Genomic DNA, 10,775 nt, shown 5'->3' with positions numbered 1-10,775 from the left:
TATATATATAATATGATTGCCTTTGTGTATTTAGTTTTTGCCCTAAATTCCAAACCCCTAAATTATAAGAATCTTTTAGTAAAAAGAATTATTATAATTTTCTCATAATCAATCGTACCGGTCACAATATGGACCACGTAATTTCAAAGTAACATTATGTGTGTGTATATATGTATGTGCGTTTTATTTTACGTAAACACAGTTCATTGATGAAGTTGTCCGAAAACATTATATCAGTTCTATTCTTCTGTTTAATCCACCTTTTTTCTAATGTTTTTGTGTGTGTGCGTGTATGTATATATTAGTAAGGATGGGGGAAAATTCACATTCCATAGATATACCTTTTAACAAAAAAAAAAGAAAATTCAAATTCCAAACAAGAAAAAATGACTTAAAGCTATCGTCATCGACTATGATATTCGAATTTTAAGAAAAGAAATCCTTAAAATTCTCTACCGTACTTGCAATTTTACTTTCTTTTCCAAGGGAATTTTTGTATCTTTTCCCATTGCACACCCTCTCTCTCTCTCTCTCTCTCTCTCTCTCTCTCTCTCTCCACACACACGCATCTATATATACGACACATAAAACCTAGATTCTCCCCCAGCTTCATCCAACGGCTAATATCGCATCATAAATTGCCCTACCTTAACTAAATACGAGTAAAATATGTGAAATGAAATTGGAAAATATAAAATATTGCAAATACGATCGCGATCGTTTAGTCCCTTTCGTCTGCGAGACCGTCATATTTACTCCTTTTGGCATTCCATATTTTCTTCGCTTCCCCCAACTCTCTCTCTCTCTCTGTCTCGATCTGCTTTCTATCCGCCAAAAGACACCAAAATAATTAAGGGAGAAAAAAGATATATTACTCAAACTCGAAAAGATGCACGAAACCCTACCCGATTTTCTCGAAGAATGCGAATTCGCCGACACTTCATTGGCCGGAGACGACCTCTTCGCCATCTTAGAGAGCCTAGAAGGCGCCGGAGAATTCCCTCCGGCCACCGCCTCCACGAAACCTCTCAATGGAACCACGTCTTCAACCGGAGATCATCAAGACGAGATCTCGCCGCCTGTGAGGAAGAGACAGAAACTAGAAGAAGCCGATGGAGAAGAAGAAGAAGAAGAATATGATGATGGAGAAGAAGAAGACAAGAAGCAAGATGGGCAGACAAAAATGTCTCACATTACAGTGGAACGTAACAGGAGGAAGCAGATGAACGAGCACTTGTCAGTTTTACGCTCTCTTATGCCTTGCTTCTACGTCAAACGGGTATTTCACTCTCTTTCCTTTCACTTTCTTGCAGATATCTTGGCTTATATATTGTCCCTTTGCCCTAACTAATACACCAATTTTCTCGGGAAAATGACAATATATACACTGACCCTTTTTTTTGCTCAAGTGCAATGATTTATATATGTTGCACCGAACGATCTAATCGATCCCACATATATATATATATATCGAAAAGGGGGATCAAGCATCGATTATCGGAGGAGTAGTGGAGTACATAAGCGAGCTTCAACAAGTTCTTCAATCGTTGGAAGCGAAGAAACAGAGAAAAGCTTACGCAGAAGTTCTCAGCCCGAGGCTAATCCCGAGCCCTAGACCGTCGCCAACAGTCCTCAGCCCTCGAAAACCGCCGCTCAGCCCTCGCCTCCTCCACCACCACCACCACCTGATCCCACCCATTAGCCCGCGAACCCCTCAGCCACTGAGCCCTTACCGCTCGCTCGCACCACCGCCACTACGTCCACCGCACCACCCTTACCATGGCGGCGGCCTGGTGGTGGACCCTCCCTACTCGCCCTCCTCCTCATCTTCCCCGAGCCGTTCGGTGAACAGTGGTGGCACCATTCATGGTCATGGTCATGCTCATCATGAGAGTGGTGTGATCAACGAGCTTGTGGCGAATTCCAAATCGGCGGTGGCTGAGGTCGAGGTGAAGTTCTCTGGTGCGAACGTTTTGCTCAAAACGGTGTCGCATAGGATCCCGGGACAGGCCGTGAAGATCATCTCGGCTCTTGAGGATTTAGCGCTTGAGATCCTTCAGGTCAATATTAACACCGTGGATGAAACCATGCTTAACTCATTCACCATCAAGGTATGAACACAAATTCGTTCATTACTCTTGTCTTTTTAATACTTAGTGCTCGCTTACATTTGATTTATTTATTTATTTATTAATAGCAGTATATATATATATATATGTAGTATAATCTTTTAGAAAGTATGTTTTCTCTTTTTAAAATTTTTTAGAAACCGAATAATTAATGTAACACTAATTAACTCTATCCAAATTAGTTTTCTTGTCCTGTTACATAATATCAAAATAGACAAGCAATTCAGAATATATTTATTATATACGTGTATATATATAATGCATTCCCTATTAGGAAAAGAGAGGGTTTTATTTATAATATTATATCATATATTCTGGTGGTAATCGGTTAAATGTTCCGTACAATTTGCACCATAAATTGCTTACATTAGTCAATTAGTAGGACAAAAATTGTAGTGAAATATGGAATTTGGATTTTTCTTAAGATCGTTAAGTATATTTGTCCCCACATTCTTTTTTGCATAATAATTGAAGTAGCTAATGTATAAGATTTATGTAAATTTGATATTATTAGAGATATACATGATTATAAGATCTGTATCTATTAGATAAGATCAAGATATAATCTCTAACATATATATATATATATATTAATATTTTCTATATAAACCAACATATATTGATTTTGATGATCTGAAAAAGGGCTTTTTTGGTATTATATATTATGGGATTGCTTTCATCAAAATAAAATAATTCAAAAATATTAACATTATTTTCCCTTTTTCGATTTGATAGATCGGAATTGAATGCCAACTAAGTGCGGAAGAACTGGCTCAGCAAATCCAGCAAACATTCTGCTAAGTCTACCACTTATAAAGGATATATATATATATATATATATCCTTTATATATGTGCCCTCAAGTCCAGAAACCTAACAGTGAGAGACCATTCACCTTGCATCTTATCCTTTGATTAATCTTCATCCCAAATGATGAAGTCATTTTAATAATTTTCATAGACCAGATTAGTTCATAAATATATAGGCATTTTCCATTTTTATCATCACGAGCATATATATATATATATAACAGCTTTAATTAGCTACATGTGACATGTTCCATTTAGATTATAGTGTGTACTGTGACAGTAACTCATCCATGTAATTTCCTTTTTTAATTAGCCATTTTCTGTTCTTTCTTTTCACTGCATATGTTTCAGAAAAGATAACTCTATGTGTTCTTCATTTCTGTCGGAAAGCACCATTTGAATTGAGTTTGAAAACCTGAGACTTCGAATATATATATATATATATATATATATATATATATATATATTAAAGGGAAGTTACTCCGAATAATACATTTTTCTTCAATTTGTCGGAATCGGAATCGGTTTGTTTAACCTTTTCGGATACCATTTTAATCCAGTAACAATAAAATCATTTCTCTCGGGCACATCTGCCAAATCGATATGGTAAATTTGCATTATCAAATTTCAGTTTTCGTAGTTACTTTGAAATAGGGGTGTGAATCGGATCGGTCCGAATCCGCACTCCGTCCAAGGGTTTCAAATTTGGATTTGGACCGACCCGATTTTTTTTAATCTTTATAACCAAATCCGAAACCCGACTCTAAAAGTAATTTTAATTCCTTTGTAATTTTTTTTGAAAAAATATCAGTTTTTTCGGTCGGAAGTATACTCAAAATCCGAATTGAACCCGATTTTTTTGGAATGAAAAATTGACCCAAAAACCGATATTTTTTGGGATGGGTTCAACGGATTCAGACCCGACTTCGATCGCGCACTAAATTGAGACCCTAATTTAAAATATGAAAGAATAAAAAAAAATGGTTCATAAAAAAGACCAGTTTAAGTGGAAGCCCTCTTTGAATTGGGCCTAGTCCTTATATTGGGCCTTAGCTTTCTCTATTTTTATTGGGCTTATAATACTATAAGATCCGGTATCGTATTTATTTACTCGTAGGGTTGGTCCAAATGGTTCGGCTCATTAATCCAAAATCCTAACCCAAAAATAAATTTTAGAATCAGCCTATGTTTGTTGAATAGATCTGTTTGGTAATAAAATATAGAAATTGAATGGTTTAGTACCGGTTTGATTTGAAACCGAAAAAATTAAATGGTTTACGTTTGGTTTGGCCTGAAAAAAAAAACAAATGGTTTAATTATTTAAGAATAAAAAACAAAGGAGAACTAAATTCAACCCGAAGTAAAAGAGGGAGATTGAACCCATTAATTAAATGGAACCGAAATGCATTCGTACGTAAATTTAAAAACATAACCAAAAATACCAAATCCAACCGATCAATGCATTGTTGTTTGGTTTAGGTTCGGCATCAAGTACATATTTATTCCAATAACGTTTAATATAAAATCGAATAAAATAATACAAGTGGTAAAATTTTAATTATAAGCGGATTCGACTGACCTCTAGGTACAAAAAAAAAAAAGTAATACAAAAAAGACCGATGATTTTATTTTATGAATAAATGATATTATGGATAATGAGAAGTAGAAGCAGGGCCGCGGGAAGATTTCTTCTTCAAACGTTGTTGTCTTCGAATCTCAGCGAAGCCTTCGCTGTTTCTCATTATCCAATATCTCTCTACCTCCTCGGGCTGTCTTCCCGGAATCCTTCCTGCTATTAAATCCCACCTGCATATAACATACATATATATATATATATATAACATTTTTTGTCAAATTATTTCTTATTTCAATTTCATAAACCTTGTTGTTTTTCCAAAAAATTATATTTATTTTTCATGTTGGTTGGTGGGAGGCATCTATGAAGTAATTGATAAATTTATGCATATATATATGCTCGATTTAAATAATAGATTTATTCTCTTTTTTTCTCTTTTAATCACGGGTGCAAATAGGCAAAAATAACTACGGAAAGGAATTTTGGTGGAATAAATTCGAAAATAAATAAATTATTTCCTATTTCTTAAAAAATCAGAATTAAATAGCGAATGTCGTGCGTGTATTTACATAAGCATACTCGTACAACAATACCAAAAAAAAAAAATAATCTTTTGTGGTTAAACAAAAAAGAGCACGGGCGTGTATATATATTCTAATTTTTTTTATTAAAAATAAGGGAATATTGTATATTAATATACAAATTTATATAAAAAAATACATACAAAAAATAGAGGAATTTTAAAAATTCTAAAAAATATATATAAACCCTTCTCTTAACTTATAAATTAAAATATGAATTTTAAAAAAATTCTAAAAAAACATTATATCACGGTTATATTTGAGAGTCTTTTAAAAGATTATTATTTAATTTCATAGATTTTTTTTGTAATAATTTAAAAGTTCATGATTTATTTTCATTATTTAAAAAAAAATCAAGTTTTAATATAGGAATTAGAAAGGGTTTATTTATTTAGAAATTTTAAAGTCCATAAAATTATTTGAAATTGTTTAGAAATTAATGTATTAATATATGATTTTATCTAAAAATGAGTGATACATGAAACACACCTATCACCGACGAGTCTGTACATTCTAAAGATGAGATCTTCCTCTTGTTCGGTCATATTGATGAACTCCCATTCAAGACTGCTCACTTCTGCTTCATCCCAACAACAACAAAAAAAAAACAGAAATTATTTAATCAATGGGAAAATCGAATATTTGTCGGATATAGTTTTATGCAGAAAATGAATACGACGAATAAACCTTCGGATTCATGGAGGGTGGATTTGGGTTGCTTGAGACGTCGTCGTCTTTGTTGATTAGCGTTATCCATGTATATATATATATATATATATATATGTGCGTGCGTGCGTGTATATATATATATATATGTTTATGGAGTGTAACCGGAGACACCAGAGAGAGAGAGAGAGGAGAGAGAGAGAGGGAGACACCAGAGAGAGAGAGACGAAGGAGGGACTTTGGAAGTGTGAATAGGGCAAGTGGAAGAGAGTTTCGAGTTTATAGAGAGAGGATTAATTATTATTATTGTTATTATTATTATTATTTCATTATTTGATTTATGGCCAACGACCAATCTCCCTGCAAACTAATAGTTTTCCCGACTCTAAAGTCATCGGTTCGTATAAGCTTGTGAGGAGTATTGAAAATTTTGGAGAATTAGAATTATCTATTATATAATTATATTTCTGGTGTCATTAGTATTAATGTTCTCATAGGATTAGTTTGTTTGGTCGTCTATATATATTTATTCGGTTGAATGAACAATATAATATTTTATTCTGCATATCTTGACAATAATATTTAAATTGAAACATTTTTTTCTATTTATTTTATTTAAATTGTTAAGGGTCTTCCATTAGTTCCATTAGATAACCAAAATATCGACCGACATACTCTAATTAATTAATTAATTTGTTGGTTGCCATATTATTAAGTTTAATGTGATCTTTGTTGATATTACTTCTAGCAAATTATGCCATCGAAAGATCGGACGAATGGCAATTATGAAATTAATTGATATTATTAATTACATTAATTAATGTTTGTGGTGACTTATTTGTAAACATGGATACATACGCATATGGATAAAATTTGGGTGGCTTCAATTATCTATATACCCCCACCCATTAGCTACTTCTAATTGGGTGATTAGGACGGGGTCTGATCCAATCCAATTTCTCAGGGAGCATCTTAAATTCACATCTTAAATATTTTTACTTGGCTCATGAACTCTGTCACATCTTAAATTCAAAGTTTGGTATTATGTTTCGATACCGCAAGCAGAATATGGAAGCATCTAGAAAAGATGTTCAAACAGAAAAATATTTCGAAGATTTACGATATTTGTTGGAATGTGTGACTGAAAGAAGAGCCTCTTTCTCGGCCAGAGACTTTCGTTTTTTCTAAAACCGAATCTTAGGCTCGATTTCAGACAACTGGTACAATTATGACTATGTATACCATGAGATTTCTAATCACATTGGACAAGTACATATTGTTCGCGATAAGCTTAAATTGGGTTTTCTTCAACCGGTTCATGTTTCCTCTCAAGAACAAACCAATTTTTCTTCTTTCTCCATCGGTTTGGTATTGTTTTGGGTTAAGAAATTAGTTTTAGTGTTTTCCCTAATTTATTTTTCTCACTTTTTTCCCTTTATAAATTGAAGACCTCTTTTTCATTCTTGAAAATAGATTATAAAATTCTCATATATATATATTCTTCATTTTCTTCCCCTACATTTCAGTATATATACATTCAACTAACTTTCCTGATCCCCAATCTTAGGAACTGCGGAACAAAACATCTGACACGGGCCTATGCACTGATCCCCTCAATGTATCACATTTTAAATATAATAATATTTCTCTGTATAATTGAATTGTGTATAAGATTGGACCGTTAAATTTCGACTGGATTTTTTCAAAAATTATATTCTTTCAAATTTTAAAATTCAGTTTAATTTTCTTATAAATTCCATTTGTAATTTATTTTCAAAACAGAGTTATGCTACTAAAATATCCCCCAACGACGAGCAGTCACGATATGTCAAGGTTCATTAATGACAAAACAACTAGCACCAGATCAAGTGATGCCCCCAGTCTAAATTATTTATTTATTAAAAAAAAAACAAAGTTATGTGACATTATATTTCATTGTTAAAAAAAAATTGGTCCCGTCATTTATATATTTTCTAGAAAAGAAATCATATATTTCTATTTATTTCGCATTAAAACTTCCGATCTATACGAAAAAACCCTTCAACATCTCGTTTAGTTTTCTTCCGTGAATTTTCATCCACTAAATAGGTTCGTTTCTTGTTGCATATTGTAATCGTACACTATTTGTTAGATTATGTTCTGTCCGAACAGATAAATGTTAGTAAATCTATGTATTAATTACGAATGATATAAAATAACTATATTTTACGTACAAACATATTTCTGTACCCTTGTAGTCATACAAACATATTTATATCTGTGAGAGGTGGACGTTTTGGTATTTGATACATGTTCAGTTTGAGAATCGTTTAGTTCGATTCTTTCGGTTTTACAAAAATATATATCAATTGATTATTATTTTATATTCGGTTTGCTTCGATTTCGGTTCGGTTTAAATTTTGATTTTTGTGAAGAAAATTTTAGATTTTTCTAAAAACATTTCGGTTCGATTCTGAAAAATTTAATTTCTAAAAAATCATCGTTCGAAAATTTTGGATGATTCGGTTCGAAAATGGTATCACATTTTTTGTTTCGACACGATTCGATTCCGAATAACAATACCGATACGTCCATCCCTAATATAATTTATAGTGCGACGAGAATGATCTCTCTCTTTATTGTGTGTTGTAACTTTAGTCATAAACTTTTCCTACAATTGTTATTTTGTAGGAAATTTCAAAAATATTATATATTTATTGATGAATTCGTAAGCATCTTTGCATCGATTCCGGCAACATCTGCCTGTCTAAAGTAAGATTGACTTACAACTAATTAATTCGCTAACTAATTAGTATATATATATATTCTCAAATAAATCAAATATTTATGAAAAATATCAAACCAAATACTAATTTCGGAATATTTTAATACCTGCTGTCTATTTGAGAAAAGTGACGATCATTTTCGGACCGCCTTAATCAGTATCCGTCAATGAAGATTTTGGATTAAGAATGATTAGATTTTTATAAAAAAATTATAATTAATAAGATATTAGCTTTTAGTTATTATAAATGTTCCGTTTGATATCTATATAGTAGTTAAAGAGAAATATATTGCAAAATGTTTAATATTTTTATTTTAAACATTATTGGGCATCCATGAATTGGCTCGCAGATTATTGCTATTTTTTAGAGGACAATGTGCTGGTCCATGCAAATCTACATCCAAAATCATAACCCTAATATATACCTCCATAAGCTCAGATGGACAACTTCCCTGCATCCATAAGATTTCCCAAAAAACCTTTACTTGTAAGTATTCGATGAGATCAAATCAAAGATCGTTATAAAAAAAAACAGAACAAGAATCCACACATTTTGGAGCATGACAAATTAACACATGAGAAGATAAGACAAAGTTTTCCTTATATGGATTTGAATAGGAAGCGTCATTTTCTGTCGCAATGAATCCATATATGGCAAGTTGCAACTATATCTATGACACAAATATTAATTACAAGCTCTGACTCTCTCTCTTAGTTGGACTCTAAATTTGCAACGAAGTATGTGTGTGTGTATATAGTTCAGTATTAAAAATAAGAGTTAATTAATACACACATTGCCAACTGAGAGATACCTATTGACAGATCGTTGGAGTTAAATGCTAAAGCAGAGTGTTTGCATACCTAAATAATGATTTCATACATTATATATATATATATATATATATATAATCATTATAGAGATATGTACATGTATACATAGAAATAGATACTTATATATAAGCATCAAATTAATACTAATATATGATGAATGGAAACAAACAGTTGAATGCATGCATGCCGTTTTACTGTTCCCTCCACGTTATTTTCACACACACACACACACACGTGTATATATATATATATATATATTTGTATTTATGCATATATAGAGTTATAAGCTAGGGTTTAGTTAACTATTTCTGCGGCAGTTTTTGGCCGACGAGAGGAATATAATCACTAATAATGGAGATTATAATTTGATATGAGTTAAATTATAATATTTTTCAAAACTTTTTTTTTATTGCGATTAATATATGTGGTCACCTTATTTTGGTGTGGAGACCATCGGGGTGGCTTCATGGTCCAACTCTTGCTGCTGATAACGACATAAATCCATACACTTGCGAGTGTTTGTATTTTTTTTTCCTAAAATTAATGTGGTTTTTGATTCATTATCCTTGAACCTTTTCATGAGTACGTCGTAGAAATTACGAAATAATATCTTGTATTTTATTTTTATATAACGTGGGAATCCGCAACCATTATCTTTTAAATGTCTATTGGGTAAACTCATTTTCATGTTAACATATACGAGAGATGTAAAGTAGTTTAAATTGTCCATATATATGTTTTTTCAATTCAACGAATCAAAAAATAACTTAAACTTGGGTGGTCTAGTGGTGAGATAACATGCAAAGTACGCTCTCACTTTGGGTTCAAATCTAAGCATAGAAAAGAGCATTTACCTGGACTTCTTCGGTCCTCTGGAAAATGTAGTCGGGTCAAAGACCCGTGAACTTCCGGATTATCAAAAAAAAAAAAAACGAACCAAAAAATATATATCTTTAAAAGACCTTTTAACTTCCAAGTGATCGAGGCCCGTTGTGGGTGGAGAAATAAATATGTTAGGCGAAACCAAATATTTACGCTATAACCATAATATCTCATTACCTTTATACAAATGTTATTTCATATGATGACACGCAGGCATGTTATTTCAATTTTCTTCGGAGAGAGTTTATAAATAGGGTAAAACCCCTAAAAAAACTCTAACTTGCAAAAATATATACAAATAAACCTTCAACTTGAAAAATTGTCATTCAATCCCCGAACTTGTAACTTTGTCACTGAATAAAACCTCGAAATTGCAAATTATTACTCTAATAAATCTTTGACCGGTTTGACCACAATTTCAAACGATCGGAAATCCACGTATTGACGGATTGCTGATGTCAATTTTTAAATTAAAATTGATAACGTGTATAAGGTGACATCAACAATCCGTTAATACGTGGATTTCCGATCGTCTGAA

General features: G+C 32.2%; 2 protein-coding genes across 2 annotated transcripts; one reads left to right on the top strand and one right to left on the bottom strand.

Annotated features, from left to right (window-relative positions):
• The first annotated feature begins 670 nt into the window (after window positions 1–670).
• On the top strand, window positions 671–3,273 carry LOC104811934 (transcription factor SPEECHLESS). Its single transcript, XM_010538819.1, has 3 exons — window positions 671–1,279; window positions 1,479–2,111; window positions 2,865–3,273. The coding sequence occupies exons 1-3, from the start codon at window positions 890–892 to the stop codon at window positions 2,928–2,930; spliced, it is 1,089 nt and encodes a 362-aa protein (XP_010537121.1). The 5' UTR covers window positions 671–889; the 3' UTR covers window positions 2,931–3,273.
• Window positions 3,274–4,401: 1,128 nt separating this feature from the next.
• Window positions 4,402–5,921, bottom strand: LOC104811933 (transcription factor TRY-like). The gene is made up of 3 exons (XM_010538818.1): window positions 5,782–5,921; window positions 5,584–5,671; window positions 4,402–4,743 (listed from the first exon to the last, which is right to left on the bottom strand). The coding sequence occupies exons 1-3, from the start codon at window positions 5,849–5,851 to the stop codon at window positions 4,584–4,586; spliced, it is 318 nt and encodes a 105-aa protein (XP_010537120.1). The 5' UTR covers window positions 5,852–5,921; the 3' UTR covers window positions 4,402–4,583.
• Window positions 5,922–10,775: the final 4,854 nt, after the last annotated feature.

This window comes from Tarenaya hassleriana, unplaced genomic scaffold (genome assembly GCF_000463585.1).
Source record: "Tarenaya hassleriana unplaced genomic scaffold, ASM46358v1 Cleome2, whole genome shotgun sequence".
Lineage (NCBI taxonomy): Eukaryota > Viridiplantae > Streptophyta > Magnoliopsida > Brassicales > Cleomaceae > Tarenaya > Tarenaya hassleriana.
Note: the sequence above shows the minus strand (reverse complement) of the source record. Positions and strands in the feature narration are given on the sequence as shown.